Source organism: Nerophis ophidion, linkage group LG15 (assembly GCF_033978795.1).
Source record: "Nerophis ophidion isolate RoL-2023_Sa linkage group LG15, RoL_Noph_v1.0, whole genome shotgun sequence".
NCBI lineage: Eukaryota > Metazoa > Chordata > Actinopteri > Syngnathiformes > Syngnathidae > Nerophis > Nerophis ophidion.
Window position 1 is genome coordinate 14416251 of NC_084625.1, and position 15296 is coordinate 14431546.

Sequence of the window (15296 nt, forward strand, 5' to 3'; positions counted from 1 at the left end):
CGGCTCCAGACAAATTAGTTTTCTGTATTTTTGGTCCAATATGGTTCTTTCACCGTTTTGGGTTGCCGACCCCTGCCTTAGTGTGTTTCATTTTGTCAACCGAGTGTTTTATACTGTGCGTGAACACATAAAGGTGCGCTTTGTTGATGTTATTGACTTCCATACCTTTTTGGACATTAAAAGCCAGTAATTTCCAGGAGTTATCTCAATTCTTAGTTTTTTGTATTTTTGGTCCAATATGGTTCGTTCAACGTTTTGGGTTGGCAACCCCTGCCCTAAGTGCATGCGACCCTTTCCCAGATTGGAATGTACACACCTTCCTCAACACATTTGCTGTGAAATAAGCGTTTCCGAATGAGTAATGAACACTCTGACAAGTTGATTATTGTCTGAAAGTCACATTTTTTTTGGGGGGGTACCAGGTACTCCATCGACTGGAGGAGCGACCTGGACAGCTACTTCGACATCGACCCGGTGGAAGGCACCGTCTCCACCAACGAGCTCCTGGACCGCGAGAGCGTGGCCTGGCACAACATTTCCATCGTGGCCACCAAGCTGAGTGAGTATGACCGCCATGTTGGATTTAACCCACGTTTTTATTCCAGCCAATACTCAATCACAGTTTTGCCGAGAGGTTTACGGCGCGCCGTAAAGCAGGATAGCGCTCCCTGAGGGACGCCTCGGGCACGCTCATCTGAACTGTTTTTATTTTTTTAACGATGATGGGGAGCGTCTCTCGCCGCTGAGTTTTACAGCGGATTAATGGCGGACAGAGCTGTCGCCATCGAGCTAATTATCCCTTTTTTTTTCTTTTAAAGCGGAAGGAAGTGGAGCAAATTTCCCGGATAAATAAGCAAATCCATCGTCATCAAGTCATCATTTCGGCTAAGAAGCGTCAAAGTCATTATCCCGCCGGCAGGCCGGGTGCTCCATCAAAATTACCCACGCTGTATATTCATTAAGCCCGCAGCTCGCCGTCACCTTGGAAACGGATATCGCCGGCCGCCGTGCAAGGTCACGGCGCCGACCGTGCTAATTGTTCCTTGCAAGCGGGCGCATGGCAACCGGAATCGGCTGGGGTGAGGAGTCCCGGAGTACTCAGGGAACGTCTGGCCTTCGCCCACCTGCGCCTCGCTCGCACGAGTCCTGCCTCAGAGAGCGCGGTTCAACATACAAAAGGCATCTCGGGGAAATAATAGAAGGATGTAAACTCGACGCCGCAGAGTTTGCTTCCATCCGACTTGAGAGAGCTCTTGACCTTGGATGAGATTTGGCAAGACTTTCTGCTGCCGGGGATTGGATTGTGTGATCACCAGCAACAATAAATAACATCCACACAAATAATGCTTCTTGCTGATGAGTCACGGGCAGAGTAGCAATGTGTGGTAATACTTTGAAGTGAAGTTGGCACATTGTGTATGTGGTAAATAAAAACAGAATACAATGATTTGCAAATCCTTTTCAACTCATATTCAATTGAATATGCAAAGATAAGATATTTAATGTTGGAGCTGAGAAACTTTTTGTAACAAAACGTTACAATTTTGTTGCATGTGTGTTTTAGTGTGGGTGGGGGATACTGTCACGGACCATTGTGGGGCGGTATAGCTCGGTTGGTAGAGTGGCCGTGCCAGCAACTTGAGGGTTGCAGGTTCGATTCCCGCTTCCGCCAACCTAGTCACTGCCGTTGTGTCCTTGGGCAAGACACTTTACCCACCTGCTCCCAGTGCCACCCACAGTGGTTTAAATGTGACTTAGATATTGGGTTTCACTATGTAAAGCGCTTTGAGTCACTAGAGAAAAGCGCTATATAAAATATAATTCACTTCACCATGAAGAGGGCGGGATGTAATACTGCACAAGGCCCCGTTATTCATATTTATTTAGGATAATAACTTAATTGAAAATAACTAATTGATGAAAAATAATCAGCCTGGTCTATAATTTTACTCCACATATTAATTGAGCTTAAGTGTGTCGTCTGAATCCGTTTTAAGGAAAGGGTTGTTGAAACTGAAAGAAACGTTTTTTGTTTCTTTTTTGCAGACTTCTACAACAATAATGACAGAGCATTTTTTTTTAGCTGCAAAATGGATCACCCACTTAGTTCTTCTTTAGAACAAAAAATTGAGTTCTTTTTCCGGCCCAGCAGTGTGAAACTGTTTTGTTTTTATTTTTTGGACCGGAACTTTTCTCGTTGAGCTGTTTGGGGTTTCTTTAACACCCAGAAGAATTTGGTGGAGTTTTCTGCTTACCTCAGACTTCTTTCTTGCTCACTGTCGGAAAAACAAAATCTGTTCATTTGGCCTCAGACGTAACGGAAGGTAGTTTAGCAAGTTTGAAAAAGTGTTTTCCTTGTTTTTGTTAAGCTGCTTCAGCTCGTGCCAAAGTATTTAGACAACATTTTTGGTCCGTGTTGGGGAGCTGGTAGAACCGTGCCTGGAGCGAGGCCTCTGCAAAAGGTTTTGATCTAAGAACTACCAATAAAAGAGCTGGAACTACGTAAGGTTTATGCATTGCTAAAAACTTTACAAGACTAACTTTAGTGATTGTAATAGGTGTAAAAAAAAAAAATAGATAAAGTTCTCTCTTTTCACTCTGACATTGCACTTAGCGATAGGGTCGTCCTGATCCCAATATTTTATTTTTTTTTGCAAATAACTTAGAATTTAGAGGCAGCAACACATTGCAAAAAAGTTGGCACAGGGGCATTTTTACAATCGTGTTAACAACACTCAGTAAACGTTTGGGAACTGAGAAAAACATTTTTTGAAGCTTTTCAGGTGGAATTATTTCCCATTCTTGCTTGATGCACACCTTAATTGTTCAACAGTCTTTGTTGTGGTATTTCAGGCTTCATAATGTGGTCCACACAGGCCAGTCTAGTACCCGCACTATTTTACTATGAAGCCACAATTTTGTAACATGTGGCTTGGCATTGTCTTGCTGAAATAAGCAGGGGCGTCCATGATAACGTTGCTTGGATGGCAACATATGTTGCTCCAAAACCTGTATGGACCTTTCAGCATTCATGGTGCCTTCACAGATGTGTAAGTTACCCATGCCTTGGGCACTAATACACCCCCATACCATCACAGATGCTGGCTTTCGATGGTTCTTTTCCTCTTTGTTCCGGAGAACACGACGTCCACAGTTTCCAAAAGCAATTTAAAATGTGGACTCGTCAGACCACAGAACACTTTTCCACTTTGCATCAGTCCATCTTAGATGAGCCCCGCGAAGCCGGCGGTGTTTCTGGGTGTTGTTGATAAATGGCTTTTTCTTTGTCTAGTAGTTTTAACTTGCACTTACAGACGTAGCGACAAATTGTAGTTACTGACAGTGATTTTATGTAGTGTTCCTGAGTCCATGAGGATATATCGTTTACACACTGATGTCGCTTTTTGATGCAGTACCGTTTGAGGGATCAAAGGTCCATAATATCATCCCTTTCTTGCAGTGATTTCTCCAGATTCTCTGAACGTTTTCATGATATTACGGACCATAGATGGTGAAATCCGTAAATTTCTTGCAATAGCTGGTTAAGAAATGCTCTTCCTAAACATTTTGCTGACACATTTGTAAACAAGGTGGTGACCCTTTCGCCCCGTCCTTGTTTGTGAAAACTGAGCATTTCATGGAGGTTGGTTTATCCCTAATCATGGCACCTGCCTGTTCCCAATTATGGCGGTTCACCCATGGGATGTTCCAAATAAGATAGATTAGATTAGATCGATCGATAGATAGGATAGAACTTTATTGATTCCTTCAGGAAAATTAAAAATAAGTGTTTGATAAGCATTCCTTAACTTTCTCAGTTTTTTGCCACTTGTGCCAGCTTTTTTGAAACATGGTGCAGGCATCAAATACCAAATGAGCTAATATTTTCCAAAAAATAACAAAGTTTACCAGTTCGAACGTTAAGTATCTTGACTTTGATGTCTATTCAATTGAATAAAATAAAATTGTATTTTGTCTTTAGTTAAGATTTACACGAGGCGCCAACTTCACCGGTTTTGGGTTTTGTAAAAGTCACACACCGTAGGAAGAGGATTTATTCGGGGGTTTACCTGACACATGAAACATGACAAATTTAGGACTTGCACTAAAGAGTGCGGGCCCCTGGATAAATGGGGCGCGGCCAACCAACAGGGCAGACTAAGTTTAACAGCCCAGTAAGGCAATTAGTCTAGGAGGAGGATCTCTGATATTAAATACCCCTTGCAACCCGCACCAAGCCAGAGTGGAAGGTGTAGGCTAATAACTAGCATGAAAAGTACGCCAAATGGCAGAAACATGCTGAGGCTTTCGTCCAGCAGTGGACTGACAACGGCTGCTGCTGATGATGATGATGATGACTAAAGAGTGTTGAATATCTTTAAAATGTGTTTTGTGGCACTTTCAACTCTGACCACTGACTCAGTTGCTATGTAGAGTGGCACTTTCCATCATTTTCAGCAGACTGAATTGCAAAATGACTAATCACATCTCTTCCTCACGCGAAATCCACCCTGGAAGGGAGCCATACAAATCCCTTCCCTACTGTTCCATTCCTAACAGCAATTGTTTACACTTGCACAATCCGATATACTTAAGAAAAATAATAAAAAGAAAAGGAGCAGGAAGAAGTAGAGCTTGTTCAATCCTAACTAGGAAGGTACGATATAATGGTACTAATATGGAATCAGTCTTTGAAAAATACATCTATTTTTTTTTTCCACCGTGGTGAAATTGTTGGTAATATGAGCCAAAGTGAATCATGCGAGTAAACACACACACACACACACACACACACACACACACACACACACACACACACACACACACAGAGCACTTACAAGTGGAAACAGTGTGAAGACAGAAGAGGGAGAATGGATTTATGTTGGCTTTAAACCTAACGATAAAGGTGAAGCCATAAACACTGAAGCACCGCTCTGCGAGAGGTGCTTTAAAAAATAGCTAGCTAGCCGCTAACGTCCATCCACAGTGTTTTAGCGACTTCTAAATCACTAATCCTCATCTCCGTGGCGACAAATAATGTATGTTTCTAACAAATATCATCCCTGCAGGACGAGGAATAGTTAAACATGCTTCACTACACACACGAAGGAGGATACAATAGCTAACTGCCTGAATGTAAACAAATGAGTGGATCTATACAGATAGACCGTAACGAGTACAGTATGAAGTCGATACCACAATGATTACATTGATATTTTTCATCATATTTTTTTTTTTTTTTTTTTAATGTTTATAAACTCAGGAGACACCGGAGAACTTGAATTATGACCGATGTATGATCCTGTAACTACTTGGTATCGGATCGATAACCAAATTTGTCGTATCATCCAAAACGTATGCAAAGTATCAAACAAGTGATTATTACATTTTAACAGAAGTGTGGGTAAAACATGTTAAAAGATAAAGTAAGCAGATATTAACAGTAAATGAACAAGTGGATTAATAATTCATTTTCTACCACTTGTCCCTAATAATGTTGACAAAATAAAAGAATGATAAATGACACAATATGTTGTTGCATATGTCAGCAGACTATATTAGGAGCCTTTTGTTTGTTTACTTACTAATAAAAGACACGTTGTCTTGTACGTTCACTATTTTATTTTAAGGACAAACTTGCAATAAGAAACATATGTTTAATGTATCATTAGATTTCTATGTTAAAATGAAGCCAATAAGGTTGTTTTTTTTTAGTCCCCTTTATTTAAAATAATGTATCCAAACACATTTTGGTTCTGGTATCAAAATATTGGGATCAGGACAACACAAATTCCGACCTATAGCCCCCATGGCACATGAGAGACCGCTTTCATAAATAAATACATCGATCAATCTGATGCAAACACCTGTTGCATGTAGAGATGTCCGATAATATCGGCCTGCCGATATCGGGCGATAAATGCTTTAAAATGTAATATCGGAAATTATCGGCATCAAAAAGTAAAATGTATGACTTTTTAAAACGCTGATGTATGGAGTGGTACACGGAGGTAGGGAAAAGTACAGAGCACCGATAAACCTTAAGGCAGGGGTCTCAAACATGCGGCCCGCCAGTCGTTATTTTGCGGCCCGCACCTTGATGTGAAAATTGAATGTTGTTGCGGCCCGCGAGTTTTATATGAATGGCGCTTTGCAGCGTCATACTTGTATACCCTCGATTTTTCCGGGAGACTCCCAATTTTCAGGGCCCCTCCAGGGGTAAACATTCTCCCGAATTGCCCCCAAACAACAATATTAATGGGGCACCGTGGAAGCACTGCCTTTACCGTTCTCTACAACCTGTACCAAGAGTGCCAGCCCAGCCACATGTTATATTTGGCTTCTGTAGACGCAGTAAGACATAGTTGATCAACAGCCATACAGGTCACACTGAGGGTGGCCGTAGAAACAAATTTAACACTGTTACAAATATGCTCCACACTGTGAACCCACACCAAACAAGAATGACAAACACATTTCGGGAGAACATCCGCACCGTAACACAACAGAACAAATACCCAGAACCCCTTGCTGCACCAACTCTTCCGGACCACTATAATATACACCCTTCGCTATCCCCTACCTCGCCCACCTCAACCTCCTCATGCTCTCTCAGGGAGAGCATGTCTCAAATTCCAAGTTGCTGTTTTGAGACACGTTGAAAAAAACGAATGCACTTTGTGACTTCAATAATTATTTTTTTTTCCATAACTTGAGGTGATTTATTTTTGGGGGAAAACCTTGTTACATTGTTTAATGCATCCAGCGGAGCATCGCAACAAAATTAGGCATAATAATGTGTTGATTTCACAACTGTATATATCGGTATCGGTTCATACTGTAGTCCAGGGGTAGGGAACCTATGGCTCTAGAGCCAGATGTGGCTCTTTTGATGACTGCATCTGGCTCTCTGATAAATCCGTTGCTTAACACGATAAGTAATGAATAATTCCACTTGTAATCACAGTGTTAAAAATAATGTTCAAAATGTAAAACATTATCATGCATTTTTAATCCATCCATCCGTTTTTCTACCAGACCTGTTCAAGAAGTTGCGTCAATGGTAAGAAGTTATTTATTTATTATTCATTGGTGTGGGGCTTGCCCTCCTGGGGGTTCTTCAGACCCCCAAGCACCGACATGAGAGCCTGTTTCAGGGTTAAAATATTGTTTTATTTTTCAATAAGTCTCTCAGTTGCTTTCCAGCAATAGTATTTCCAGCCCCAACCCAGTCTCTCCTCCTGGCTGCTTCTTATAACAGAGCGACAGGTGATGAGATAACAAGGCCCAGGTGGGCCGTCTACGCACCTGTCGCTGCAGGCCCGCAGGCCACGCCCCCTCCACAGTTAGCTTCAGAATAAGAGACCTATTATACTCTAGAAATGTTGGTCTTGCTTAAAAATGCACGTGTTTGGTTGTGTTCAGTGTTAAAAAAAATATTACATGGCTCTTACGGAAATATATTCTAAAATATTTGGCTTTTTGGCTCTCTCAGCCAAAAAGGTTCCCCGACCCCTGCTGTAGTCGGTAGTTAAGAGTTAGACAATATTGGAGGGGGTCCGGTCCGATAACCATGGATGAAGTACTGGCTGTCCAGAGTCGAGACCCAGGATGGACCGCTCGTCGGGACCCAGGATGGACCGCTCGCCTGTATCGATTGGGGACATCTCTATGCTGCTGATCCGCCTCCGCTTGAGATGGTCTCCTGTGGACGGGACTCTCGCTGCTGTCTTGGATCCGCTTTGAACTGAACTCTCGCGGCTGTGTTGGAGCCACTATGGATTGAACTTCCACAGTATCATGTTAGACCCGCTCGACATCCATTGCTTTCGGTCCCCTAGAGGAGAGGGGTTGCCCACATCTGAGGTCCTCTCCAAGGTTTCTCATAGTCAGCATTGTCACTGGCGTCCCACTGGATGTGAATTCTCCCTGCCCACTGGGTGTGAGTTTTCCTTGCCCTTTTGTGGGTTCTTCCGAGGATGTTGTAGACGTAATGATTTGTGCAGTCCTTTGAGACATTTGTGATTTGGGGCTATATAAATAAACATTGATTGAATGATTGATTGAATATCGGCAACAAAGCCATTATCTGACATCTCTAGTTACATGGTTTAATGACTAAGACGGTCTTTGACCAAGGATTTCCATCGTCAAATCTGATTTTTTTTGGGGGGACATTAATCGTCTGATCAATATTAAATGATTGTATTCTGTACGAATTACAAAACGTGGCAACTTCACTAGTTTTTTGTTTTTTTTAAGATGGGCGGGATACAGGCTGTCAATCACATCTACACATGCACCAAAGAGACGTTCGAGAAGGGAAAGACTTCGGAAACAGGAGCTATGATGAAATATTATATTCCTGTTAAACCTGTGAGTGAAATCAGACTTTTTTTTAAACACTTTTTGTAACAAAACGTTACAATTTTGTTGCATGTGTGTTTTAGTGTGGGTGGGGGGGTACTGTTACGGACCATGAAGAGGGCGTGATGTAATACTGCACAAATCCCCGTTGTTCATAGTTATTTAGGATAATAATTTGATTAAAAATAACTAATTGATGAAAAATAATCAGCCTGGTCTATAATTTTACTCCACATAATTGAGTTTAAGTGTGTCGTCTGAATCCGTTTTAAGGAAGGGGTTGTTGAAACGGAAATAAACTTTTTTGTTTCTTTTTTGCAGACTTCTACAACAATAATGACATTGCATTTTTTTTTTTTTTAGCTGCAAAATGGATCACCCACTTAGTTCTTCCTTAGAACAAAAAATGGAGTTCTTTTTCTGGCCCCGGCAGCGTGAAAGTGTTTTGTTTTTATTTTTTGGACCGGAACTTTTCTCGTTGAGCTGTTTGGGGTTTCCTCAACACCCAGAGGAATTTGGTGGAGTTTTCTGCTTACCTCAGACGGTTTACTCGCTCACTGTCGGAACAAGAAAATCTGTTCATTTGGCCTCAGACATAACAGAAGGTAGCTTAGCCTAGTTTGAAAAAGTGTTTTCCTTGTTTTTCTTAAGCTGCTTCACCTCCTGCCAAAGTCTTTAGACAACATTTTCGGTCCGTGTTGGGGAGCTGGTAGAACCGTGCCTGGAGCGAGGCCTCTGCAAAAGGTTTTGATCTAAGAACTACCAATAAAAGAGCTGGAACTACGTAGGGTTTATGCATTGCTAAAAACTTTACAAGACTAACTTTAGTGATTGTAATAGGTGTAAAAAAATTGATAAAATTATTTCTTTTCACTCTGACTTTGCAATAGGGTCGTTCTAATCCCAATATTTTAGTATCAACATACAATGCAAAAACTGAAATCCAAGTAAGATTATATATCTCAAATAAGGCTGATATTTGCTTATTTTCTGTCTGATAAGATCATTCTTCTCACTAAGCAGATTTTATGTCTGAGTGTTTTACTTGTTTTAAGTGTTTTGGTCCTAAATGATCTCAGTAATTACAGCTTGTTGCTGAGATTTGATGACCTGTATCAGGGGTGTCAAACTCAAATACAGAGTGGGCCAATATTTAAAACTGAACAAAACCGCGGGCCAAGGTTGAACAAATTAACTTTTTAATAGGGACCCAAACAAGTTTTGCATTGAATATTGAACGAGCAAGGCGTGTATAACTTTATAGTGACATGCAAAACCGATTTTCAAATAAAAATTAACTTAAAAATTAAAGTTTTAAATAAAATTTAAATAAAAAAATTGAATGCCTCTTTCCTATTTGCAGCTTTCTGATGTAAACATCAACAATAACTTGGGGGGTTTGGTGGTAGCGGGGGGTGTATATTGTAGCATCCCGGAAGAGTTAGTGCTGCAAGGGGTTCTGGGTATTTGTTCTGTTGTGTTTATGTTGTGTTACTGTGCGGATGTTCTCCCTAAATGTGGTTGTCATTCTTGTTTGGTGTGGGTTCACAGTGTGGCGCATATTTGTAACAGTGTTAAAGTTGTTTATACGGCCACCCTCAGTGTGACCTGTATAGCGGTTGACCAAGTATGCCTTGCATTCACTTGTTTGTGTGTAAAGTCCGCATATAGTATGTGACCGGGCCGGCACAATGTTTGTGTGGAGAAAAAGCGGACGGGACGACAGGTTGTAGAGGACTTTGAATGCGCTGCCTTTAAGGCACGTCCCCAATGATGTTGTTTGGGTGGAAATCGAGAGAAATTCGGGAGAATGGTTGCCCCGGGTGATTTTCGGCAAGGGTACTGAAATTCGGGAGTCTCCCGGCAAAATCGGGAGGGTTGGTAAGTGTGAGTATTAGCGGTGAATGCGGCGTTATAATACCAGCAGGCCAGCTCTAATGTTAATTTGATATTGCCTCAAGGGCCAAATTAAATTACACGGTGGGCCAAATTTAGCCCGCGGGCCAGAGTTTGACACCCATGACCTATATTAAGTAAAATATGCTTGAAACAATTTTTTTCCAGATGTTCAAAACACACCCAGCAATGATGCAGAGGAAGGCAGGGGAAGAAAAGGGGAAAAGGCGGCCAAAATGGTCAAAAGTCCAAATTTTGTCCAAAATACCTCCCCGGGTTCCAGTCCGAGTCCCGCCGCCGGCCGCAAAAGTCCCGGGATGCCCCAAATGTCCACAACACACCCAGCCGAGCCCCACGGGAAGTGGGGGATAAAAGGTGGAAAAGTCGGCAAAAGTCCCAAAAATGTACAAAATACCTGCCCAGGTTCGAGTCCCACATGGAGTCTTAAGACTTGTGGCGCTCGAACCCAGGTGTGATTTTTGAACATTTTACCGACTTTTCTTACTTTTCTCCCTGTTCTAACATAATACTGAGAGTCCAGTCCATAGTGGATCTAGCATAATAGTGAGTCCAGTCCATAGTGGATCTGACATAATATTGTGAGAGTCCAGTCCATAGTGGATCTGACATAATATTGTGAGAGTCCAGTCCATAGTGGATCTGGCATAATATTGTGAAAGTCCAGTCCATAGTGGTTCTAACATAATAGTGAGAGTCCAGTCCATAGTGGAGCTAACATAATAGTGTGAGAGTCCAGTCCATAGTGGATCTAACATAATAGTGTGAGTTTCCAGTCCATAGTGGATCGAACATAATAGTCAGAGTCCAGTCCATAGTGGATCTAACATAATATTGTGAGAGTCCAGTCCATAGTGGATCTAACATAATAGTGAGCGTCCAGTCCATATTGGATCCAACATAATAGTGAGAGTCCAGTCCATAGTGGATCCAACATAATAGTGAGAATCCAGTCCATAATGGATCCAACATAATAGTGAGAGTCCAGTCCATAGTGGAGCTAACATAATAGTGTGAGAGTCCAGTCCATAGTGGATCTATCATAATAGTGTGAGTTTCCAGTCCATAGTGGATCTAACATAATAGTGAGCGTCCAGTCCATATTGGATCCAACATAATAGTGTGAGAGTCCAGTCCATAGTGGATCTAACATAATAGTGTGAGAGTCCAGTCCATAGTGAATCTAACATAATAGTGTGAGAATCCAGTCCATAGTGGATCTAACATTATAGTGAGAGTCCAGTCCATAGTGGATCTAACATAATAGTATGAGAGTCCAGTCCATAGTGGATTGAACATAATAGTGAGAATCCAGTCTATAGTGGATCTAACATAATAGTGAGAATCCAGTCCATAGTGGATCTAACATAATAGTGTGAGAGTCCAGTCCATAGTGGATCTAACATAATAGTGTGAGAGTCCAGTCCATAGTGGATCCAACATAATAGTGGCAGTCCATTCCATAGTGGATCTAACATAATAGTGTGAGAGTCCAGTCCATAGTGGATCTAACATAATAGTGTGAGAGTCCATTCCATAGTGGATCCAACATAATAGTGGCAGTCCATTCCATAGTGGATCTAACATAATAGTGTGAGAGTCCAGTCCATAGTGGATCTAACATAATAGTGCGAGTCCAGTCCATACTGACAGTCCAGTCCATAGTGGATCTAACATAATAGTGTGAGAGTCCAGTCCATAGTGAATCTAACATAATAGTGTGAGACTCCAGTCCATAGTGGATCTAACATAATAGTGAGAGTCCAGTCCATAGTGGATCTAACATAATAGCGTGAGAGTCCAGTCCATAGTGGATCTAACATAACAGTGAGAGTCCAGTCCATAGTGGATCTAACATAATAGCGTGAGAGTCCAGTCCATAGTGGATCTAACACAATAGTGAGAGTCCAGTCCATAGTTGATCTAACATAATAGTGAGAGTCTAGTCCATAGTAGATCTAACATAATAGTGAAAGTCCAGTCCATAGTGGATCTAACATAATAGTGTGAGAGTCCAGTCCATAGTGGATTGAACATAATAGTGTGAGAGTCCAGTCCATAGTGGATCTAACATAACAGTGAGAGTTTTTGCAGACTTCGACAACAATGATGACAAAGTATAGTTAAGCTGCAGAATGGATCACCCACTTAGTTCAACCACTCCAACATTAAGTGGAAAATGAACGAAAAACGGAGATGTCCGACAGAAAACGCGGAAAAAAGACGACGAATAGGAGTCATAAAGCTACACAACCGTCTCTTATTCATCAGGAATTGAACAATCACTCTCCCCGCATCCGCAAACCACGGAACGCAGGCGGATTCCCCCCCCCCCCATAATCCCAAAGGGGAGATTCGTCCATTCGTCTTTGCTCGGCGGTCATGCGGAAACAAAAAAATAGAGCGCCATCTGCAGCTCTCCAGAGAGGCGGCAAGCAGAAGGCGCACCGGAGCCTTTTGGCGTCCTCTCCTCCCCCCCGGTGGCTGATTTAGTGGCGCCTAACGAGGACAGGGGAAGACCACCGGCGTGAACTAATACCCCCGTCCCCCGAAAAACTAATTCCAGCCATTCCATGCATTTTGCTTGATCTTATTTACTGCGGACACGTTCGAATAGAGCCGCCGTTTGCATGCGGTGTGTTTATTTCTTTTAAAAGGAGGTTTAATTTAAAAAAAGTGATAAGCAATAAAAAAAAATAATAATAATAATAATAAAAGCTTGAAAGGGCGCTCAGGCGTTCTGATTCATAAAAGTAAATAGAGCGTGGGTTATGAGGCTCAGGGGTGGCGCTATAGGGGAACTACGATGCAATAGCGCAATCTAGTGGTTCGTTGCTGTTATTAGGGGGGGGGGGCTATAGGTCCATAAGACCACTTTTATTTGTTCCTTCGATCCTAAAGCTGAGTTTAAGGTCTACAAAGTGTTCAGGACCTCGGCGCCGTAGCTCCGAGCAAATCTCCGAGTCGGCACCTGGCTCCGGGAAGATTGGTCCCCCCCCCCCCCTCCCCCGCATCAAGGTCAGAAGCGGGTTACCAACTGAGCTGGGGGGGGGGGCTTGCATCCTCAATCCCCTTGAGTCGACTCGGCACACACACACACACACACACGCATTAAGCAGAGGAAAGCCTATTCCCACATCAAATCCATAAAGTTTACCTTTCTGGGGCTCACATATAAAAAGAACATTTCCCTTCCACAGTGATGGAACGCCGTCTCTCCCGGGGGGGGGGCTCCGCCACAACCCCCCCCCCCCCCACGCTCTCACCCCTCGCCGTCATTAAGATGGGCGACACATCTTTGCACTTAAAAGAAAAAAAAAAAAAATGTTTCATAAAGCGAGAGGAGCCTCCGCAGAGTCCTTAATGAAGAAGCCAAGACGCCCTCATGGATGCTGGGCGGGCGTTGATCATCAATCAAGAGCGTCGTAAAACACCAGCATCTGGACGCTATTTATATTTGGGCAATGCTCTTGACATTAATGGCTCCGGCTCCATTAAAACACGGTAGGTCATCGCAAGGGAGGCTGACTGGACCGGACCTGAATCCTGCAACAACCAATCAGGCCGCAGTACCTCATCTGCCCACACGATGTCAGCGTTACATTCTGCCGTTTTAAACAGTGCACTCTCTCTGACGCCTTTCTATCCGTCTTTGTCGTCCAGACAGTCCAGTTCTGACCAGCCGGGTGGCCGTCTCCGTGCACGTGTTGGACATCAACGAGTTCCCCCCCGAGCTGGCCAGCCCCTACGAAAGTTTCGTGTGCGAAAACGCCAAAGTTGGACAGGTAGGTCACGGATTATGACATGCTTGTGGACATTGAATGCAACAATTTGGACGACTTTTTCTGGAAACTACACAAAGTATCCATCCATCCATTTTCTACCGCTTATTCCCTTTTGGGGTCGCTGGCACCTATCTCAGCTACAATCTGGCGGAAGGCGGGGTACACCCTGGACAAGTCGCCACCTCATCGCAGGGCCAACACAGATAGACAGACAACATTCACACTCACATTCACACAAACTCTATACATTTTTTATCACAATTGTGGCTAAAAATACACATAAATAAAAATCTGTCTACAGCCGCAAAAATTGAAAGCCTTATATACAGTCGTGGTCAAAATTTTACATATACTTTTCTAAAAAATGTTAAAGTAACGACCGGGTCGCATCGTGGTGCCGAGTTTGTTCTCCCAGGAATGCGGACGGGCTTCGGACACAGCGTGAAGGTAGGAATAAATGATGTATTTAAAAATAAATCAGACTTTAACAAAGAAAAACATTATCAAAGCACAGAAAGCTAAAAACCAAAGGGATTAGCGTGGGAGCTAGCAAGTAAAATAGTCTAGCGGGGAAACTAGCAGGTACAAAAGTCGTCATCTGTTGCGTATTGCAAGTTAGGAAGCTAGACTGACTGACTGGAGAAGGCAGGCTTAAATAATGTCAGTGATTACAAAACCCAGGTGCGCGGCAGGTGAAAATAATAAGTAACTCAGAGGTGCACAAACAGGAACCGAGGGAGTCCAAAACCAACAGAAAACACAAATGACTTTTTGGTCCGAATTGCACTTGCTGCTGGTGGCCATGATTATAAACAATGTGAGGATGTGAGGAGCTCCACAACCCCTGACGTCACGCGCACATTGTCTGCTACTTCCGGTAGAGGCAAGGCTTTTTTATTAGCGACCAAAAGTTGCAAACTTTATCGTCGATGTTCTCTACTAAATCCTGTTAGCAAAAATATGGCAATATCGTGAAATGATCAATTATGATACAGAATGGACCTGCTATCCCCGTTTGAATAAGAAAATCTCATTCAAGTAGGCCTTTATGTCAATAGTTAACGTAATTATAGTAATAGTTTTAGTTTTTATAGCCATCTTTTGTACCTCCGCTGAGAGCGCGTTTTGTTTATACCCTTTGTGTTTTGTAATATTTGGAGTTAATAATAAAAGATGTCAGTACCTTCACGCCATGTCCAGTCCAGTCGTTATGCACCACGGGGAAAACAA

The 15296-nt window shown here is 42.6% G+C and overlaps 1 protein-coding gene across 1 annotated transcript in view; it reads left to right on the plus strand.

Annotated features, from left to right (window-relative positions):
* The window catches only part of LOC133569299 (cadherin-12-like), a 343124-nt gene that overhangs the window by 308236 nt on the left and 19592 nt on the right, over window positions 1-15296 (plus strand). The window contains exons 8-9 of the mRNA XM_061921526.1: window positions 423-559; window positions 13945-14066. Of these exons, the coding sequence (XP_061777510.1) occupies window positions 423-559; window positions 13945-14066 (259 nt within the window). The remainder of the gene's footprint in view (window positions 1-422; window positions 560-13944; window positions 14067-15296) is intronic.